Source organism: Oncorhynchus mykiss, chromosome 2 (assembly GCF_057628025.1).
Source record: "Oncorhynchus mykiss isolate SJ-2025 chromosome 2, ASM5762802v1, whole genome shotgun sequence".
In the NCBI taxonomy this organism is placed as follows: Eukaryota; Metazoa; Chordata; class Actinopteri; order Salmoniformes; family Salmonidae; genus Oncorhynchus; species Oncorhynchus mykiss.
The window spans coordinates 69,351,689-69,375,366 of record NC_143023.1 but is presented as its reverse complement, the minus strand read 5'-3'; the positions used below and the strand labels follow the sequence as shown (position 1 = coordinate 69,375,366).

The 23,678-nt window shown below is 41.8% G+C and overlaps 1 protein-coding gene across 3 annotated transcripts in view; it reads left to right on the top strand.

The window, feature by feature from the left end:
- Nucleotides 1-15,533, top strand: part of gnao1a (guanine nucleotide binding protein (G protein), alpha activating activity polypeptide O, a) — a 145,654-nt gene extending 130,121 nt beyond the window's left edge. The window contains exons 6-8 of one of the 3 annotated variants that reach the window (XM_036954480.2): nt 792-921; nt 10,220-10,373; nt 11,424-15,533. In XM_036954480.2, the coding sequence (XP_036810375.1) occupies nt 792-921; nt 10,220-10,373; nt 11,424-11,611 (472 nt within the window). In that variant the 3' untranslated portion in view covers nt 11,612-15,533. Of the gene's footprint in view, nt 1-791; nt 922-5,166; nt 5,321-5,871; nt 9,144-10,219; nt 10,374-11,423 lie in introns of those variants that run through there. The other 2 variants (XM_036954495.2, XM_036954484.2) reach the window with 2 other exon arrangements.
- The last annotated feature ends 8,145 nt before the right edge of the window (nt 15,534-23,678 follow it).

Here is a 23,678-nt window from a genome sequence, read left to right as displayed (position 1 = left end):
TTTGGAGCTCTCTTATTGGTCTATTAACTAATTTACTGCGTGGTGATGTCAACAGGCAGGGCAAAATATCTATCATGCCAAAATAGGCTGAAATTTCAGGCCGTCTTTTCAAACAGCTCTTACACTAAAACGGCATTATAATAATTTTCACAATTTCACAGTATTTTTCCAACCTCAGTGTGTAAATATATAGAAAACACAGGGAAATCACGTTTTTGACTGCACTGGGCCTTTAATATAATGTGTATAAAACAGTGCAGGACTGTCAGGCTTTGATGTTCCATTAATTCCTGATCCTAAAACTTGCTCTCTGACAGGCTTTTTGCGAGGGCTAATATAGTGTTCCGGTACTGAAGAATGTTCTAGTCTCGTGGTACTGGACTGTTGTCCTTTCCCAGACCAGTTCCAGTAACCCCAGCAGTTGTGGGTGTGCCCTGCCCCTGACCTGAAATGCTGTATCTACAGTACAGAGACCTCTACAGCCTTCTGTTTGCTGGCCTGTGGCAGCAAACCCTTTGAAATCCATTGTTCTTCAGATGTAGGGAGGGGTTGGAAATCTGTGCATGAGCCTAACCTCAATGGGAAAATTACAGTAGCTATGTTACTCAAACTATAAACAATTTCAAAATGAATAGAGATATGCCATACCAATGTGTTTTTGCTTTGTCAGACTGACTGTATGTGGTAGATATTGTACTGACACTGTATACTTTATACTACAGTATGTGATCCTCTGAATGGTTGCTTTTGGTTTTTCTGTGCACGTGTAATGGATGGTGTGTGTTCCATAGGCTGTTTGATGTGGGAGGTCAGAGGTCGGAGAGGAAGAAATGGATACACTGCTTTGAGGACGTGACAGCCATTATCTTCTGTGTGGCACTGAGTGGGTACGACCAGGTGCTGCATGAAGACGAAACCACGGTGAGTTTCACTCACACACACACACACTTAATTAATTGTGTCAATATCTCCATAAAACACTCTACAATGCAGCACAGTAATTTCCTTTTAATATGTGTCATGTACGTTTCCTTAGTTGAATACATCAACATAATGAACAACAGTTTCCTACACCGGGGCTACAGTGCCTTGCGAAAGTATTCGCCCCCTTGGCATTTTTCCTATTTTATTTTTTTTTTCTAGTGAAACAAACAAGAAATAAGACAAAACACTTGTGCAGAACTATTCACCCCAAAGTCAATACTTTGTAGAGCCACCTTTTGCCGCAATTACAGCTGCAAGTCTCTTGGGGCATGTCTCTATACGCTTGGCACATCTAGCCACTGGGATTTTTGCCCATTCTTCAAGGCAAAACTGGTCCAGCTCCTTCAAGTAGGATGGGTTCCGCTGGTGTACAGCAATCTTTAAGTCATACCACAGATTCTCAACTGGATTGAGGTCTGGGCTTTGACTATGCAATTCCAAGACATTTAAATGTTTTCCCTTAAACCACTCAAGTGTTGTTTTAGCAGTATGCTTAGGGTCATTGTCCTGCTGAAAGGTGAACCTCCTTTCCAGTCTCAAGTCTCTGGAAGACTGAAACAGGTTTCCCTCAAAAATGTCCCTGTATTTAGCGCCATCCATCATTCCCTCAATTTGGACCAGTTTCCCAGTCCCTGCCGATGAAAAACATCTCCACAGCATGATGCTGCCACCACCATGCTTCACTGTAGGGATGGTGTTCTCTGGTTGATGAGGTGTTGGGTTAGCGCCAGACATAGCATTTTCCTTGATGGCCATAAAACTCAATTTTAGTCTCATCTAACCAGAGTACCTTCTTCCATATGTTTGGGGAGTCACCCACAAGCCTTCTGGCGAACACCAAACTTGTTTGCTTATTTTTTTCTTTAAGCAATGGCTTTTTTTCTGGCCACTCTTCCGTAAAACCCAGCTCTGTGGAGTGTACGGCTTAAAGTGGTCCTATGGACAGATACTCCAATCTCCGCTGTGGAGCTTTGCATCTCGTTCAGGGTTATCTTTGGTCTCTTTGTTGCCTCTCTGATTAATGCCCTCCTTGCCTGGTCTGTGAGTTTTGGTGGGCAGCCCTCTCTTGGCAGGTTTGTTGTGGTGCAATATTCTTTCCATTTTTGAATAATGGATTTAATGTTGCTCCGTGGGATGTTCAAAGTTTCTTTCTTTTTTTATAACCCAACCCTGATCTGTACTTCTCCACAACTTTGTCCCTGATCTGTTTGGAGAACTCCTTGGTCTTCATAGTGCCGTTTGCTTAGTGGTGTTACAGACTCTGAGGCCTTTCAGAACAGGTGTATATATACTCAGATAATTTGACAGATCATGTGACACTTAGATTGCACACAGGTGGACTTAATTTAGCTAATTATGTGACTTCTGAAGGTAATTGGTTGCACCAGATCTTATTTAGGGGCTTCATGGCAGAGGGGGTGAATACATATGTACACACCACTTTTCTTTTTTTTTTTTTTTAGGTAATTGTTTTCATTTCACTTCACCAATTTGGACTACTTTCTGTATGTCCATTACAAGAAATAAAAATCCATTTAAATTACAGGTTGTAATGCAACAAAATAGGAAAACGCCAAGGGGGATGAATACTTTTGCAAGGCGCTGTGCGTACAGTACACATCCAATGGCGTAACGCCGTTTCGCGAGGTCCGAGTAATGAAAACGGCTAACTTCTTGCTATTCTACACATTTAGCAGGGACTGGTCTGAGTGGGAAGGGGAAAACTGAAAACTAGCTGTTATTAGCATAGAGGTTTGGAACTCTCTTTCTTATTGGTCTACTAATTTACTGCCTGGTGACGTCATCACTCCATCCCACTAAAACAGGCTGAAATTTCAGTCAATTTTTTTAAACAGCTGTTACACTAAAAGGGCATTGCCAGGGCTGCGGGGAGGTGTGGTACGCCAGTGTACCACATCCCTGGTTTCCTGCTACTCATGTTGAAATGAAGGGTTCACAATTACCATTACCAACCCTTTTATCTATGGATCTTCAGGTTTATCTCTGCTCTGAAACACATTGCTAATGTACAGTAGCTTACATTGATATGACCGTTCACATGCAAGTGCAGATTCATTTTGGATTCGTTTTTTGATAAGCAAAAATATGTGAGGAGCTTTACATAACACAGCATTAGATTAGACCACGTAGTTACTGTATTTCTCTCTATGCAAACACAGCAGTCACACTTCCCATCTGGTTCCACCCAGTTCTCTACCATAACCTCTGGTTGTATCAGCTGGTGTTAATGCCCAGGCAAATTAGTTGATTTCCATACAGTTGCTTAGTTAGTGAGCATCCCTGAGCACCCCCATGACCAATGGCAGTGCGTGAACAGTGTTTTTGAGGCCTATATGTGCGATATACAACTCTAACATCCAGTATAATCTCTCCCAGGCCTGTTTAAAAGCCTCATTACATTTATTCTGCTGCCATTTCCAAAAGCAGCTGGGTTTATTTTAGAACTATTTCTATAGTTCAGGATAATCCTACTTGAAAATACAACAACATGTTTGAGAATAGAAGGCAATTCCCTTAATTCAGTACAGACTGATTAACAGACATGATAAACCAAACAAGGAAGGAACAATGGCTCTATTGAACTATTCTTCTAACAGGTTGACGGGCTCCTAAATCAAAGTCATATTTGTTTACTCCTGGACTCCTATACACATGCCCGCACGTGTGTATCAGCACATACACACACACACACACAAACGCATTAATTTCTTGCTCTCTCTATCTGGCTTCCTTTCCCTGTTTTTCCCCTTCATGCAAGTATTAGCACCCACTCAAAGACGTGCACAGCAGGGCATCGAAAAAATGTTTCTACAGCAATCCTGTTCAATAAATGTAACTGCAAGGTTTGGTTTTGGTCCTTCCTGCCTGCTCTACAGTTTTCTCCTTTTATTGTTGGGGGGAGTGTGTGTGTGCGTACTAGCACATGACTGTGGGTGCGTTTCTGCTTCTGCGAGCGTGCACGTGTGTGTGTTTAAGAGGGGAGATGAGTTGGGCCCTTGTGCATGTCCATCTCTGCTCCACTGAGCCCCCCCAGCAGCTCTCGTCTCTCCTTCAACGTCTTCTCGTCTCAGCTCCTCTCCTGTCATCTCTCGCCACCGGCTGTCCTCTCTAACCAATCGCCAAATGCTAAAAACCCACCTGGTTCCACAGAGGGCCCTCCCAACAAACATGTGTACAGGTATGAAACCTTAAACAAGGACAAAGAGTCCAAAATCATCTGGAAAGAGTTAAAAGCAGCACTCCTTCTGGCTGTGATGTGATTCTATGTGTACATAGTATGTATGTACTCTATGTAACTGTGTGTATTTACCTGTGAGTGCCTGTGACTTGCACTGTGAGGATGATATGACACTGTCTGTACTGTAGTATGCGTTGCCTTGTTCTCAGAGTTACTTGTCAGAGGCTCAATCAACTGATGAGAGAAATGCTAAACTATGGTCATTAGTTTTCCTATCTCTTCTCTTTCTCTCTCTTACATTTTCTAAGAATTACTAACACTACAAGAACAGTCTCTGTGACTCATCTTGTTCTATCAACAGATTATGATTGGCTTTTTTCTCTGCTCTATTTAATCTGATTGGGTTGTGCGAGCCCTCTCTGCTGCTCTAAGTGGAATGTGATTGGCTGTAAAGGAGCAGTCGTGACTTTCTTCTTTGTGTCTTTTCCACTGTTATTGAGAACAAGGCAACAATTCACTCACACCAGATCGAGTGTCTGCTTCCAACTCTACAAACACCCTGGTGAAATGACGTATCAATTGTCTAGAAATGTATTTGCATGCCCTCCCATCCCTGTTCTAGAGAGAAGCACACAGGGTTTGTCCTAGACCAAGGCTACGTACCTAATAACATTGTGCATGAACACGGCTACCCTCCCAGGATGCTGCATACTTGTCATACTTAACATATTACCATGACACTGTGGCAAACAGGATCATGATAATGAAACACTGTAGACACTTTATTTTAGAATGTTCTTGGATCTCGGGGGAAGTGGCTCATATACAGTTAACGCTTTAACTCCTGGAAGGGGCATTTCAAGTTTTGTTTCTGTTCTGCTTTGTAGTTTCCTTTCTTCACTTGTTTCTCTTATTTTGTGTGACATAGTTAGAAAGAGAGCCACACAGCAGACTGACTGACGTTGTTTTCTCTATACCCACAGAACCGCATGCATGAGTCTATGAAGCTGTTCGACAGCATCTGTAACAACAAATGGTTCACAGACACCTCCATCATTCTATTTCTCAACAAGAAGGACATATTCGAGCAGAAAATTAAGAAATCTCCCCTTAGTATCTGCTTCCCGGAGTACACAGGTAATTGATGAAGAGTGGAGGCTATTGGGCTAGGAGAACAGAGGGATGGAGTAGCAACAGGAAGGACAACTAGAAGAAGGGATAGTGTGGCAATGAGGGATCATGTGTAGAAAGGCTTGAAGAGGGATGATTAGCTTTCGGAATCAGAACTGGAGAAGAGGATTCGGTCTTATTATTCTCTTCTCATTTACTCACCCCTTACCTGGCATGACTCCATGTTATCATCGTAGGGCTTATAGTGCAGAGCAGCCCAGGAGTCTGGCTAGCCTGCTGTACTCGCTGTGTAAACCAAGGCCTCCCTACGCAGTTACAGGATAATCAAGCCACTTAGACAAACACTAGGTTTTACATTGGGTGTGTAATATAGAAAAACATAGTTTTGCGTCCGTTCTTGTCCTTATATCTTTTTCTTTTTTGTCTGCTTATCTTCCCCTTTTATTTTCATGTTTCTACTTCTTCTTTCTTTTATTAACCGACCTTTCCACATCCTGTCTTGGACCATATATTTTCTCCATTTCCTTTTTCTCCTGCTTTTTCACACCTTTCTGCAGGCACGGACACCTTCATGGAGGCGGTGGGCCACATACAGTCTCAGTACGAGAGCAGGAACAAGTCCCTCCAGAAGGAAGTGTATGCCCACATCACCTGTGCCACCGACACCAACAACATCCAGTTTGTGTTTGACGCTGTCACCGATGTCATCATCGCCAAAAACCTGCGTGGTTGTGGCCTGTATTAACCCAGAGGATAGACCCAGTGTGTCCCTGGATAGACCCTTCTCCTCCATTTTTCCCTCAGTCTTTTATGGTTTTAGATTTGTTTATATAATAAAACATTTTAAATCAGTTGTAGAAAGAGACAGCTGTATTTTAGGCCTCAGACTTTGCAAATCACAAGGAGAGATGAAGTCAGGAAAAAGAGAGGACTCTTGAATGGAACAATTCGTTTTAGTTTGATAAAGAATATACATTTTGACAATTTGATACAAAAGTCATTTTAGTGGTAGATTATTTCTGTATGTTTGGCAATATGCTGCATTGTGCAAGTGTTTTAGTAAAACAATGTTACACAACAGTAATAATTGCCTAACTGGAATTGGGTCACCACCATAAACAATAATATACAGTTTACAAGGAAAACTGCTCATCTTTACCAACAAAGTATCTCTTTTGCTTATTGAGTAGTAGTCATCTGATATGAGAGGAATTTGTGCCTGGACAGTTTTGTGAAACACTTTGAAGTGGGAATTGGAGTTGAAGAGTTGGAGATGTGTTTGTGGCTAGTGGAAGATGTTACCGTGTAAATAATGTGAATTTCAGGATTCTTTTGTTGAAATATTATTTGTTCCGCTTATATGTCGTGTGTGTTCTAAGATTTTTGTATTGGATGGCTTTTTTGGGCTATTGTCTAATATTTGTACGATTCAATGATTCGGTGTGAAATGTGTAAGATTTGAAAGTACAGCCAAAGATGTTTTGAGCCCTTTACACTGCACTGGTCTCACTGAAGGGTACATTTACCCAAACAGTGTATTTGCGTAACTAATTGTAACCCATTTATAATGGAAATTGGTAGCAGTGGTAATCTTCATAAAAGTCACTGCCTGTTGAGTTAGAGCTGTAGAAATATTCACCCGTCATATTTAGTCCAGATTTTCTTGTTGAGGTTTAGGTGCCTCAGCAGTCTCAATCAAGCACTGGGAGTTGTTTGACTTACATTGATGGTGATTGGCCTGGCTATGTCAGTAACTAATTTGCCTTACCGGTGCCAATGCTATATTCTTAATGGGAGCGCCAATCGGATAAGCAGGGGGTGTTTAATGTGTGTGTGTGTGAGGTCAAATAAGTTAGTATCTGTTTGTAGTATACTGTAAGAGAGAGCGTGTGTAGGATGAGGTTATCCAGGAAACAGCTGTTCCGTTCCTCATTACACAGAACCTCAGGAAGGACACCAAATGTCACAACACCCTCCCTGTCATTTGCCAGATAATGCCAAACCACTCTAAGAAGAGGAAAAACCTGTTGGTTTCTTGCCAAATAAAACCCTGCTCCCTGAGGTTTGATTCCGTCCTCCTCTTTTAGCTGTGCTCTTGTCATGGCTGTAGGAAGCTCTCTTCGAAATCACTAATTTGTCACACCCATGCAGGTGCCGGGTGAGTGGGGGTAGGGCAGATGTTTCCATGACGATCGTTCTCAGCACCACGCCTGCCTTAGCTGGCAGGTGCAGCCTCTTGTGTGTCAGGTGACTCTGACAGCCACTGCGTTGATTCTCTGGGCTCTGTGAAAGATTTGTTGACTGTACTGCAGTACACTACAACACCATTGCAGTAATTTACTGTGTTGCTTCGGGTAGGTGCGCTGCAGGAAGCAAAGGCTGTGCCAGCTCCACAACAGGACATGGTCTCTGAGTTCTCATGGGCAGAAGAAATCTCATTCTGTGCCAAATCTGTTGAGACGGTGTTGGTGTGCCACATTTTATGATGAATAAAAAGCTTGTCCGTGCTGCGGTGTCGGGAGGCAGAGTCACAGCTGGAGTTTTCTATACCAGAGGCTAAACTAAGATGGAAGCCTTCAGAAGTCTAGCAGGGCATGTGTGTGTGTCCCAGAGCACCCAACCAGATGGTCTCTCTGCTCATTGTATAGCTTGGCCTTACATCTGACTGATGGCCTATAAAGCCTGTGTCCTTGGTCCAGGGAATGAAGGGTAATAAGATCAGGGAACGGCAGGCAGAGAGAACGCTGGTAATAGAGTTTATGTGCACAGCAGTGAGGCTGATGGATAATGGAGTCTTAGGGCTAAGGTAAAGAGACAGATTGGTAAGTGTATCTGCTGGAGAGAAACTATGGGAGGTACAATATGTGGCCCTGAGTAAACTAGAGAGAGAGAGAGAGAGAGAGAGAGAGAGAGAGAGAGAGAGAGAGAGAGAGAGAGAGAGAGAGAGAGAGAGAGAGAGAGAGAGAGAGAGAGAGAGAGAGAGAGAGAGAGAGAGAGAGAGAGAGAGAGAGAGAGAGAGAGAGAGAGAGAGAGAGAGAGAGAGAGAGAGAGAGAGAGAGAGAGAGAGAGAGAGAGAGAGAGAGAGAGAGAGAGAGAGAGAGAGAGAGAGAGAGAGAGAGAGAGAGAGAGAGAGAGAGAGAGAGAGAGAGAGAGAGAGAGAGAGAGAAAATACAGTAGTGTGGTCCTCTGATGTAATAGAGATTAGTTTACCACGTCTGCACTTTGCCTTGGTGAAGGTGGAGATGGTTCACATGATATACAGAAGCTGTCTGGAGCTATAATACAGTTGATTAGCTGTCAGGCTCTCCCAGCACCCAGTGTGTCAGTCCCTGTCAAGCACACACATACAAAACACATACACACACCAAGGTACTTCCAATCACAGCAGGCAACATACCAATATTTCAACTGCAGCCATAAATAATAAAACAATCGGCACAACAATATAACTTTTGAAAAGGAGAATTCTTTCCCTCCCTGAATGCATTTTACCCTATGTGACACCAAGACTGCCTCTGCATCTGCATGGGAGGAATACATTGGAGGCTATTCTCTGGAGCTTACCACAACCCCTATGAGGAAATGAAATTGTTGTTCATTTGAAAATGCAGTGTCCGTCCAAACCATACCACACCGTACCAACCCACAAGCAGCACTAGGATGCTGACAGTACAGTACGTCATGGTATGATTTAGTGCCTGTTCTCTAGTAGGTGTTGTTTGTGTCTCACTGATGTAATTATTGTTTGCTCATTCGTCTCTTTCACTGTTATGATTATTTATTGAAGGGTGTATTTATATGAAGGAAATAATAAAGGACCACATGAAACTCTGTCTGACCCTTCCTCTCTCTCTCCCTCTGTCGCTCTCTCCCAGGCCAAGTGCCTGCTTCTTTATGACTCATGGCACTCTCTCTGCGTCATGTTTACCCTGGAAAAGGGAATTATTTAAATAGAGGTCATGGGCTTGATTCAAGTTGGATGATGATCAAGTTTGTGTATCCGCCGTGCAGTGAGTGCTGTGCTTTGCTCTCTCTCTCTCTCTCTCTCTCTCTCTCTCTCTCTCTCTCTCTCTCTCTCTCTCTCTCTCTACTCTCTACTCTCTACTCTCTACTCTCTACTCTCTACTCTCTACTCTCTACTCTCTCTCTACTCTCTACTCCTCCCTTGCCCAATGGGATGCTACTGAACTAATTATGAGCGTGTCGCCTGCAGTACAGAGCCCAGGGGACTATGAGAAACAAACTACTGCCCGTTGCACAGCACACTCACACAAACTTTACACTAACACACAACACCTCTCTCAGTACCACAACACACACTCTTACAGACACACAATATTTCACTATGTCTCCATCCTCTTTCTCGATCTCTCTGCATGTTGATGAGAACTGTGAAGGGATGATTGGACTGGTCCTGTCTCTCTCTCTCCTCTGCCCCCTGTTTATCACCTGAGTCATTGTCAGACACATGGACACTGAGCACAGCAGCTGCTAGCTGTCTCCTAGAAACATCTCATTATGTCTGATTCTAGCCATTCAATGGTCTTTATCGCAGAGCTCAATTGTTCGGATTGGTTCAACAAAGTTTCATTCGCAACCCTTTCTTCTCCTACTTAGCAGTCTGTCCTGTCCGAGTGCTTTGGGAGGCTCTCTCTCTCTCTACTGTCCTCAAGTCATGAAGCTTGGTTCAACTAGTGCAGCTTGGTTTTTATTGCTCTGATGCTAACCTTTCCACGTGATCTGTTTCTCTCTCCCTCCCTACCTCTCTTCCTCCTCTCTCTTTCTTCCTCCCTCTGCTTCTGTCCTCCTTTCTCTCTCCCTCCCTACCTCTCTTCCTCCTCTTTCTCTCTTCCTCCCTCTGCTTCTGTCCTCCTTTCTCTCTTCCTCCTTTTCTCTCCACTGCAGAATCGCATGCACGAGTCTCTTATGCTGTTCGATTCCATCTGTAACAACAAATTCTTCATTGACACTTCCATCATTCTCTTCCTCAACAAGAAAGATCTGTTTGCCGAAAAGATCAAGAAATCTGCCTTGAGTATCTGTTTCCCTGAGTATACCGGTAAGATTTGTAACTTAATGGACACTTTTTTGTATATTTTGTAAATGTAAGAATTGCCAAATCGTATCTGCTAGCTGAAACCCTGCAGTTGAGTCAGCAAAAATCCACCTAGGTCTTGACTATGTGATCTTAAAAGGAGTTGACATTGTGGTATATTCAACCAGAGGGGAATACAAATATGTAGTTTCTCTAACCCCCCCTTGCCCCCTCTCTCTCCCCTGTCTGACAAGGTGAGATGGTCAACCATAGCCTAAGAGAGAATAAAAGCAGAGCCACGCTTGAGCAGTCATGGAGAAGGGATGGCCAGTGAGGGCTGTCTCCGTCCCTGTCTGCTCAGGCACAGACAGACAGACACCATACCCTTTCCTTTCCCTGCTTAGAGAGCCGCAGGGGACACATTTATATATTTTATTTGGCCCTTATTTATCCAGGAGAGTCAATTTAAGGAACAAATTCTTATTTACAATGACGGCCTGGCCAGTGACGACTGGGAAATGCAGTGCAATAAATAATAAATAAATAAACACTGCAGAAGTGACCGTTATTCTGCAGCCTTCCACATCTGACACAAAGCTAAGCCAATGGGACCGTTGTATTCTCATGGTAACTAAAGTCACATGGGTTCTCTCAATAGAGTATTGTGATTTTTGCAATAGAGCTAACTACAGATGTAAGATCTTAATTTGATCACCCTGTTGCAGGAAATAAATAAAAACGAGGTTTAAAAAGGCTTCTGAAGTACGAAATTTCAGACTTGGACGTCCATTAATTATAATCCACATAATTCACATTTCCTGTTGCTGCAGGATTATTTTCCTTCTGTAGCAAACTGGCTCAAACTAATAACCTATCTGCATAGTTGTGCTTGTTATGTTAATATATGTATGTAGCAGAATGTAAAAACATATTGAATGGAATGAATTCAGACCCTAAAAGCTCTCTTCAGCTTAGTTCTTACTCTTTCACTGTTACCTTTCTCTCTGTTCTGTCTTTCCTCCTTTCTCCCTCTTCCTTTCCTCTCTTTTACTCTCTCCATTACCTCCATTACAGGTTCTAACACCTATGACGATGCAGCTGCCTACATCCAAGCACAATTTGAGAGCAAGAACCGCTCGCCTAATAAGGAGATCTACTGTCACCTGACATGTGCCACGGATACAGGGAACATCCAGGTGGTGTTTGACGCTGTTACTGACATCATCATCGCCAACAACCTGCGAGGGTGTGGTTTGTACTAAGCCCTGATCCTCTCACCTCTGGAAATTATTCTAATTGAAAATGCAACTTGGTAAATAATGACATTTTAAAAATAGGCATACGTATATATAAATATATATACAGTACCAGTCAAACGTTTGGACACACCTACTCATTCAAGGGTTTTTCTTTATTTTTACTATTTTCTAGAATTGTAGAATAATATTGAAGAAATCAAACTATGAAATAACACATATGGAATCATGTAGAAACCAAAAAAGTGTTAAACAAATCAAAATAGATTTTAGATTATTCAAAGTAGCCACCCTTTGCCTTGATGACAGCTTTGCACACTCTTGGCCTTCTCTCAACTAGTACAAAAAAAGAAAAACCCTTGAATGAGTAGGTGTGTCCAAACGTTTGACTGGTACTGTGTATAATGGGGCCATACTTGCAAACATTAGAAACAGTTTGCCTTTAAACTGTTTCTCTGTCTCAAAATGTGCATCAGCCAATTAATATCATTGATTAGTATCATTGTCCCATCAAATAGCCTGGCACATTTTAGCCCTATCCTAACCTCACCAGCTGTCGGGGATTATTCTGTATAACAAACTCCACAAAGACTTTTTATCCACCACGGCATTTCTTGAAATAGGTTAACCCTGGCCAGCAGAGGGATATTTTAAACCTATTTGGTATGGTATGTTAGGCCTATGTACAACACTAATTAATCATTAAGTTGTTTATTTTTTCACATTTAATTTCACCTTCATTTAACCAGGTAGGCCAGTGACAAGTTCTCATTTACAACTGCGACCTGGCCAAGATGAAGCAAAGCAGTGCGACAAAAACAACATCACAGAGTTACACATAAACAAACGTACAGTCAATAACAATAAAACAAAATCTATATACAGTGTGTGCAAATGGAGTAAGGAGGTAAGGCAATAAATAGGCCAATAGTAGCAAAGTAATTACAATTTAGCAAATAAACACTGGAGTGATAGATGTGCTGATGATGATGTGCAAGTAGAAATACAGGTGTGCAAAAGAGCAAAAAAAGTAAATAAAAACAATATGGGGATGAGCGATCGGTAAGCTGCTCAGATAGCTGATGTTTAAAGTTAGTGAGGGAGATATAGGTCTCCAACTTCGGCGATTTTTGCAATTCGTTCCAGTCATTGGCAGTAGTGAACTGGAAGAAAAGGCGGCCAAATTAGGTGTTGGCTTTGGACATGACCAGTGAGATGTACCTGCTGAAGCGTGTGCTACGGGTGGGTGTTGTTATGGTGACTAGTGAGCTGAGATAAGGCAGAGCTTTACCTAGCAAAGACTTATAGATGACTTGGAGCCAGTGGGTCTGGCGACAAATTGCTAGACATTGATTCAGCTTTGACCTAAACTTTATTAAACATGCACCATTCTAAGAAGTGGCGAAGCGTGGCTCAGGTGTGCTCCAGCAGATCTACACTCCTGTATAACAGTGTGTCAGTCTGCAAAAGGGACTCCAAGAAGCTTCTCATTAAATATATTTGTCATTTACAAGGTTTTGGCTGCACCCTTACATCACAATAAATATAATTCTACATTTCAAAGGAAAAAAACTATACCTCACCTGGAATTCGAACTTGCTGCAAACAACGAAAATTACCAGAAGCTCACAAGATCACAACAGTGAGCTATCTGTCCAATTGAACTTTTGTGTGTGTTTTAGTAACTTTGATTAGCAGATCAACGTGTGACTTCTGTTAAGGATGCTCTCATGAAAAAGTGTTTGGTCACGTCCAACTATGTCAACATTGGTAATTGGCTGATACAGAATTTGTTACAGAAAATAATCATGTCCAGCTGGTGATGTTAGCATATGGCTAAATATGCCAGGTTATCTAATGGGAAAAGCTAACAAGTAGCGTTCTATCACGTGCAACTACATCAATGATTTTATTTGACTGGTGTGGATTTAAATGTACATGTTTTAATGTTCGCAAGTATGGCCCCATTGTTTTTAGTTTGTCTTCGAAGAGCTGCCAACAGAACTGATTTCTTATAGAAACCCAGCCTTTAAAATTTTAGAACAAAGTTGAGAACTCGTTTAATGTTTGTTTTTTTCCCCTTCCCGACTGTCTTTTTGTTTTTAACAAAACAACCTTGTTTTTCATAATGTTTTTGTATTTTTTTATGTTTATCATGTCTATATTTATTACATGAATATCAGTCCATGGGTGACCTGTACACATTTGCCTGAGTATATTACTGTTGTAATTATGCTGAAAACTGTTCTAGCTCTAACAATGGCTATGATAGGTATGATGGTCATGAGTACGACAGTCAATATCAGTTTCTTTCTTTTGTACCAGACTGGGTTTTCATGGTAATCCTGGAAGTTCTGTTCAGCTATTTGATCATTTAGTTAAAAGGAAACACCCAGGATTGATGCACCCTTTTTCCACCCATCCCTTCCTGTCACTCCGGTGGGCCTTTGCCATTGGCTGTGTGGATTTTGGAGCGGGGAGTCACAGCGTGTGACCCAAAGCCTCTGAACCAGATATCTGAAAAGTGTCATATCAGTGCCAACCCCAGGAGAATGACAGGTTTGGAGATAGTCCTAGGAACACTTTGTTACTGTAATGAATACCTATTAACATGATCATGTAAGGAACTTATACTTTTTTATGATCATTTATTAATTAATTTATTTATTTATCGTCTGTCCCACACACCACCTCTGCACTCACCACACACCTTGTACTTTATTCCTCCACTCATCTTTTTATTTTTCTAGCACCCACCTCTCTCACCTCTCGTTTAATTGTTTTGGGTTGGCCATTAGCTGGGTAGTGGTGTCTCCCGTCACGCCTCCTGACACAAATAGCATGAGCAACCCTTCAGCCTTTGTATAAAAATAATAATACAAATAAAAAGAGGGAGTTAAACGCGTCACATAGAAAACGTTGAGAAAAAAATCCTACAAAATCCACAAAAAAGGTAAAAGAAATGGAAAAACGAAAGAAAAAAAACGAAAGAAAAAAGACAACAGCGACATAGAAACAACCATCATATGGACTGGGTGTATGGACTGGGTGTAACCAGTAATGTGGAGATTTGAGGTCAAGGGTCATTGGACTGTGTCTTGGTAGAAAGCTGTAGATCCTTGGGTTCTAAAATCTTTACAATGTGGAACTAATGAAGAAAAAATTAACAAAAAAGTATGATTATGACAATAATAACAATGCAGCAAATGATGATGATTATAATTACAATATCAATGATAATGATGATTCTGTAATATTATTGAAGTATATTTCTTGTGCTTTGTAGCTACAGAACATTTTTTTCTTTCCCCCTTTTAAAGAAAATGTTTGACAAGGGTTCCCGTGATCCACACTTGAACCGTTTTTACTGACTTACTGATGTTTATGAACTGTACTGATTCTTTCTGCCTGTTCTCCCTGCATTACAGTGTCTTTACTTAGCCTGACTTATATATATATATATATATATATATATATATAATATCTATTTTTTTTATTTTGGAAGAACCACTTTGGAGCACATCCTGCCCCGTTGCTGTTAAGGGCAGGGTGTGTACGCGGCTGTACAGATTCATGCGCTTTCTTTTAATTTGGGGGAATTGTACTCAAACACCTTCCAGGTCTGCATAGAAAAGCACAGCTCTCACTTCACACATAGATTTGGAAAGATGTATCTCTCCTCCCTATCTGCCTTCTTGATTTAAATGTTTTTAAAGAATACTGTGTATTATTACATATACCAGTTTGGCATTCTTTTTCTTTTGATCCCCTCCTTTTTCCTCCATTTTTTATCCCAGTAAATGCTTTTCCGTGCTGCTTTTTCTCCCTCCTCTTTGGGGAATGGTTGTTCTTTCATGTGGGATGTTTGTGCTGGAATACCAATCGAATGTAGTGTTTACATTAAAAGCCACAGTTTTCATGACTACAACTTGGGGCCTTCTGATTCTTATTGTCACTCATAATTAACCTTCTATCTATTACACTGTCCTCTGGCACCTGACACCTTCTATCTATTACACTGTCCTCTGGCACCTGACACCTTCTATCTATTACACTGTCCTCTGGCACCTGACACCTTCTATCTATTACACTGTCCTCTGGCACCTGACACCTTCTATCTATTACACTGTCCTCTGGCACCTGACACCTTCTATCTATTACACTGTCCTCTGGCACCTGGCACCTGACACCTTCTATCTATTACACTGTCCTCTGGCACCTGACACCTTCTATCTATTACACTGTCCTCTGGCACCTGACACCTTCTATCTATTACACTGTCCTCTGGCACCTGACACCTTCTATCTATTACACTGTCCTCTGGCACCTGGCACCTGACACCTTCTATCTATTACACTGTCCTCTGGCACCTGGCACCTGACACCTTCTATCTATTACACTGTCCTCTGGCACCTGACACCTTCTATCTATTACACTGTCCTCTGGCACCTTCTATCTATTACACTGTCCTCTGGCACCTGACACCTATCTATTACACTGTCCTCTGGCACCTGACACTTTCTATCTATTACACTGTCCTCTGACACCTTCTATCTATTACACTGTCCTCTGGCACCTGACACCTTCTAGCACTTGAAACCTTCCGGCACTTGACAAACTGCTAATAAGATAAACAACACCGTGAAACTAAGTAAGAATGCACGAAACAACATAACCAGTGCTGTGGCGATCATTACATTTAGTCAGCCATGACTGTCAAGCAAATAACTGCTGGTCTCACGGTAAGTGATCGTTAATGAACATAAACACATTTAGCATCCCCTGGCGTCCACACAACCTACAAGCCAATGATGCAGACCTTTGGAACATCTACATTTTAAAAAGTCTAATAAATCCATGTAATATAGCCTAAACCTTCACAATAAATTCATTATTTATTTTAGACAGATTTAAAGAAACACGATATGAAGAAAATTGATTCTTATGCTAGGTCCTGATCTGGCTATGCCAAATGGCTGTGTGCTACTCTAGTTCATTTAGCAGACAAGATTTGCTTAGAATTCCGTGGCATTATTTTATATAATTTTATAGTCTGAAGAATACAATTGAACATAGCTGAATAAAATATGAAAGGATATTTTCTCCAAACGATTTCCGAGGGCGTGTGCACATGCGGCTATTCTGGGTTGAGCGGTTAAAGAAATGGGTCCTCCGATATGCTTCATTTAGTGTTTTATTTATACGACTTTAGTTGTGTTACAGACGCTATATGTTTAGATTTTTAATACATTCTAAGGCTGCATAATGCGACTCTAATGATGATTTGAAAAAAGTTGCATGAAAGGCATGAGCTCTGCTTTGTTTCTTGTGCAGTTTGCACACACTTCATCAATCTGTCATTCACAATTTGACAAGCACTTGATAATATTCTCACCAGGCCTAGAATTTCCTGGCGGCATCCCCCTTGTGTGGCCGTTAAGCCCCCTAAAAAAAATCCATGCCTTTTGCAGCCCAAGTGGCCATTGTGCCCTTGGGCTGAATATAATAATTATATCTCCCTTCTCCAGGCTGCCAATCACCATGCTCCAAAGCACCTCACTCACATAACTCAATTCTTATTAACTAATGACCATGACATGATCTGGTCCTTCTCACGGGCATCACAGCTCCGAAGTGGGCTGCAAATGAAGACAGACACACCAGGGATGTAACTGTGTAAGTCCTTATTGAATTCCGAGGCACATATTGAACGTGTTAGAAGAACTGTCCACGTTGACTTTTCAAACAGCCGCTAAAGCAGCTAACGAACAGCTAAAGCAGCTAACGAACAGCTAAAGCAGCTAACGAACAGCTAAAGCAGCTAACGAACAGCTAAAGCAGCTAACGAACAGCTAAAGCACTAGCCTACAGTATGTCAATATCCTATCCCCCATAGTACAAAAGCTGACCTATTCTATTGGTCAATTTGTCCTGTGCAATAAATAAAGATTCCAAACATAGTCTGGGACAGTTGTGGGATGCAATAGATCCCAAATGAATACAACCACTTGCATCAAAAAACATTTAAAAGCAATGAGGCTTATGCAACAAATCAGAATGTTTAGCTTCAAATTTTTATAAACTATTAGGCTATTTCTTCACATTATAAGCGCAGCAATGCGCACACAGCAGAAGGCTATACACGCAAATGTACCAAAATGCAATCATAGGGGGAAAACACCACTCTCAAAAGTGACCACAAATGTGCTTTATTATGAAGGTGCATTTTTATGGTGAAAATGATCTTCCCCAAACTTGAAAATCACACACCAACTCTGTATGCCAGCTAAGTTAAGCACTACACATGATGTAAAGCAAATTAATGTGCTTACATTTAAGAAGTTATTTGGCCACTTCAGCTGTGATACAAAACTTATTAAAACATAGAGGCAGGCCTATGGGCTAGGCTACATGAGGTGTGATACTGACCTTATTAAAACATAGAGGCCTATGGGCTAGGCTACATGAGGTGTGATACTGACCTTATTAAAACATAGAGGCCTATGGGCTAGGCTACATGAGGTGTGATACTGACCTTATTAAAACATAGAGGCAGGCCTATGGGCTAGGCTACATGAGGTGTGATACTGACCTTATTAAAACATAGAGGCCTATGGGCTAGGCTACATGAGGTGTGATACTGACCTTATTAAAACATAGAGGCAGGCCTATGGGCTAGGCTACATGAGGTGTGATACTGACCTTATTAAAACATAGAGGCCTATGGGCTAGGCTACATGAGGTGTGATACTGACCTTATTAAAACTTTGAGGCCTATGGGCTAGGCTACATGAGGTGTGCGACTATGATTTGAAAAAGTTGCAAAAAGGCACGAGCTGTTTCTTGCCTTATATTGCACATGCTGGGCATCATTCACAAGTGAATGGGCATCATTCACAAGGCTAATATTGTCACCCATCAGTCTATTCTTAATTGAATCTTGTCTTTACATATGCTAAATAATATATGTGTAAAATGAGTTTTGATTTAGAACGGACCATTATCATGCACCTGTCTTGAAACAGGGGCAGGGGGAAAAAATACATGTCATCATGTAGTTGAATATGATTGGAGGACGCTTTTCCATGTGGTTCGATTTCATGCCAGCCAAGTAGGCTATACTCCTGTTGTAAAGCGAAGCAATGTGCTTAATATTAGGAAAGTTGAGAAATAAATATACTAGGTCTAGCCTATAGAAAGCCGATGGGATCCTCCTCTTTTAATAGAGGCCATCAAAATGCTGTTGTTTCGCGCAATTGCATAGCCTATAGAAATGTTGCGTAATATGAACTCATGATTCGACTCATGTTTCATTAGATTTTTTATCACATTTGCATTGATGTCAGAGTGATTAGAGGGACAATAGAGTGCTGAGTACCAGGCAGTTAGCAAGTTCGGTAGGCTACTAATGACCATCAGCAGCAACAGAGCTTGGAAAACCTAGTTAGTGTGACTAAACGGTCACTTGGAATTAGACTGCAGTCATGACTCGTGACCGCCGATATGGAGGTAATATGGTCACCATAACAGCTCTAAACATAACTACCAATCATTCCACAAGCTTAAGCTAGGTTGGATAAGACTTTTGGGTTGTGACTCATCTGATAGATTGAGTGTGTGAGTATCAGTGGAGGCTGCTGAGGGGAGGAAGGCTCATAATAATGTCTGGAATGGAGTAAATGGAATGGAATCAAACATAAAGAAACCATGTATTTGATACCATTCCAGGCATTCCGCTCCAGCCATTACCACCAGCCCATCCTCCCTAATTAAGGTGCCACTAATCTCCTGTGGTGAGTGTGTGATGGAGACCCATATTCAGTGAAATAGTTGTGAGGAGGGAGGTGAGAGGGGATGAAAGGATCACTTCCCCTCCGTCCTTCCCCCTGCCTGGAAAGGATGTCCTGCTGCTAACTGACATCTCTGCTGGGCAGGGGATGGAGGGAGTCAGCTCAGCCCCGGGGGGTACACATAGGTTACACACACCATGCATGAGGCTGACTGCCTCATACACACACACCCCATCCATGAGCCAGACTCCACACACAGTGACACACACACACCATCCATGATACAGACTACACACACAGTGACACACACACACCATCCATGATACAGACTACACACATAGTGACACACACACACACCATCCATGAAACTGAAACACCAAAATCCATGAAACACATACTATCCATCAGACCAGAGATCCCTGGTCGTACACGGTACCCTAAAACACATCAACCTTCTACACACAATAAAAATTTGAACGCAACATGCAACAATTTCAAAGATTTTATTGAGTTAGTCAATTTAAATAAATTCCTTAGGCCCTAATCTATGGATTTCACAAGAATGAGAATACAGACCAATATCTGTTGGTCACAGATATCTTTAAAAAGGCAGGGGTGTGGATCGGAAAACCAGTCAGTATCTGGTGTGACCACCATTTGCCTCATGCAGCGCGACACATCTCCTTCACGTAGAGTAGATCAGGCTGATGATAGTGGCCTGTGGAATGTTGTCCCACTCCTCTTCAACAGCTGTGCGAAGTTGCTGGATATTGGCGGGAACTGGAACACGCATGCTCAATAGGTGGTGACATGTCTGGTAACTATGCAGGTATTGGAAGAACTGGGACATTTTCAGTTTCCAGGAATTATGTATAGATCCTTGCGACATGGGATCGTGCATTATTATGCTGAAACACAAGGTGATGGTGGCGGATGAATAGCACAACATTGGGCCTCAGGATCTCAACCCCATGTATCTCTGTGCATTTAAAACTTGTTACGTCTTTAATCCCGATATCGGGATAAGTGTCATCAACAACCGCTGAATAGCATAGTGCTACATTCAATAAATATTACTACAAATATTTTTATTAATGAAATCACAAGTGCAATATCGGAAAACACAGTTTAGCCTTTTGTTAATCCACCTGTCATGTCAGATTTAGAAATTATGCTTTACAGCAAAAGCAATCCAAGCATTTGTGTAAGTTTATCAATCACACGATAAAACATTAAGTAAATCAAATCAAATTTATTTATATAGCCCTTCGTACATCAGCTGATATCTCAAAAGTGCTGTACAGAAACCCAGCCTAAAACCCCAAACAGCAAGCAATGCAGGTGTAGAAGCACGGTGGCTAGGAAAAACTCCCTAGAAAGGCCAAAACCTAGGAAGAAACCTAGAGAGGAACCAGGCTATGTGGGGTGGCCAGTCCTCTTCTGGCTGTGCCGGGTGGAGATTATAACAGAACATGGCCAAGATGTTCAAATGTTCATAAATGACCAGCATGGTCCAATACTAATAAGGCAGAACAGTTGAAACTGGAGCAGCAGCACGTTCAGGTGGACTGGGGACAGCAAGGAGTCATCATGTCAGGTAGTCCTGAGGCATGGTCCTAGGGCTCAGGTCCTCCGAGAAAGAGAGAATTAGAGAGAGCACACTTAAATTCACACAGGACACCGAATAAGACAGGAGAAGTACTCCAGATATAACAAACTGACCCTAGCCCCCCGACACATAAACTACTGCAGCATAAATACTGGAGGCTGAGACAGGAGGGGTCACACTTAGCATCAGTTAGCTCGGTCACGAAAATCAGAAAAGCAATCAAATTAATAATTTACCTTTGATGATCTCGGATATTTTTACTCACGAGACTCCCAGTTACACAACAAATGTTCCTTTTGTTCCATAAAGATTATTTTTAGATCCAAAATACCTCCGTTTGTTTGTCGTGTTATGTTCAGAGATCCACAGGAAAGAGCGGTCACGACAGCGCAGACGAAAATTCCAAATAGTTTCCATAATGTCCACAGAAACATGTCATTATGTTTCTGGGGACATTGTTTTTAAAATATATAATCGATAATATATCAACCGCAAATGTATTTCACAGTAGGAAAGGGGAAAACAATGGCTGTCCAAATTCTGTTGCGCGAGCAAAACTCATGTGACCACTTGACGCGATGTTATCGTTCTGGCTCATTTTTCAAAATAAAAGCCTGAAACTATGTCTGAAGACTGTTGACACCTTGAGGAAGCGATAGGAAAAGGAATCTGGTTCATATCCCTTTAAATCCAGCAAAGGGAAGCTATGGAACATGGAGTTTTCAAAATAGAAGCCACTTCCTGTTTTGATTTTCCTCAGGGTTTCGCCTACAATATCAGTTCTGTTATACTCACAGACAATATTTTGACAGTTTTGGAAACTTTAGAGTGTTTTCTATCCAATACTAATAATAATATGCATATATTAGCAACTGAGACTGAGGAGCTGGCCGTTTACAATGGGCACCTTTTCATCCAAGCTACTCAATACTGCCCCTGCAGCCATAAAAAGTTAAATTGCCATCGATAAAATGCAATATTGGTTGCTGTCCGTGGTTTATGCTTGCCCATACCATAATCCCAACGCCACCATGGGGCACTCTGTTCACAACATTGATATCAGCAAACCGCTCGCCCACACGACACCATCTGCCCAGTATTGTTGAAACCTGGATTAATCCGGGAAGAGCACACTTCTCCAGCATGCCAGTGGCCATCGAAGGTGAACATTTGCCCACTGAAGTCGGTTACGACGCCAATCTGCAGTCAGGTTAAGACTCTGGTGAGGACGACAAGTAGGCAGATGAGCTTCCCTGAGATGGTTTTTGACAGTTTGTGAAGAAATTGTTTGGTTGTGCAAACCCACAGTTTAATCAGCTGTCCGGGTAACTGGTCTCAGATGATCTCGCACGTGAAGATTGTCCAAGTTCAACTTTTCCTCCGATGCCTTGAGATAGATGAAATCATACCTTGAAGGCAGAACTCAGTGTGTCAGAGTGAGCAATGAGCTGTCGCCCACTCTTAGCTATGATGTGGGTGTGCCCCAAGGGTCAATACTGGGGCCCCTCCTGTTCTGCCTGTACATTAATGATCTGCCTTTTGTCTCTACTGGGTCTGAAGTTCAAATGTATGCAGATGATACAGTGATATATGTGCATGCAAAGAGCAAACAACAAGCTGCACAAGAACTCACTACTGTAATGGTCCAGGTTACAAAGTAGCTCAGTGACTCGTGTTTGCATCTCAATGTGAAAAAAACTGTCTGCATGTTTTTCACAAAGAGGGCAACAGATGCTACTGAGCCAGATGTCTATGTGTCAGGGGAGAATCTCCAGGTGGTATCTAATTTTAAGTACCTTGGCATCATACTTGATTCCAACCTCTCTTTTAAAAAGCATGTGAAAAAGGTAATTCAAATAACCAAATTCAACCTAGGTAGTTTCCGATTAATAGGAAATTGTTTGACTACAGAAGTAGCAAAACTGAGCTCCTGAGTTGGGAAAATCTTGTGCAATACACTGACGCATATCTTGTATTCAAGATCCTAAATGGCCTGGCTCCCCTCCACTCAGTATTTTTGTTAAACAGAAAACCCAAACATATGGCAGCAGATCCACAAGGTCTGCCATGAGAGGTGACTGTATGGAAAAGCACCTTTAGTAAATCCACTTTCTCTGTGAGAGCTTCCCATGTCGGGAACACACTTCCATCAGACACACAACTGCACCACCTATCGCACCTTCACAAAAAACTTGAAGACATGGCTAAGGGTCAATCAGATTTGTGAACATAATCCCTAGCTGTGTATTGTCGCTTTACATGTTGTCTGTTGTCTATAGCTTGTGAGGTGTGGAAACACTTTGTTGCTTTTATGGATTTTGTCTTGTAGCTTTTTCTGTATGTATGCTACATCTTGCTTGTCCTATGTTGCTCTGCGTGTGCTCACTGCTCAATGATTGTCTATGTTGTAATTGTTTTTAATTACCTGCCCAGGGACTGCGGTCATCAATTAGCCGGCTGGCTAAAACCGGCACTTTAACTGAAATGTTGATTAATGTGCACTGTCCCTGTAAAAATTAAAATAAACTCAAGAAGCTGGATTTGGAGGTCCTGGGCTGGCATGGTTACACATGGTCTGCGGTTGTGAGGCCGGTTGGACGTACTACCAAATTCTCTAAAACTATGTTGGAGGTGGCTTATGGTAGAGAAATGAACATTACATTACATTCTCTGG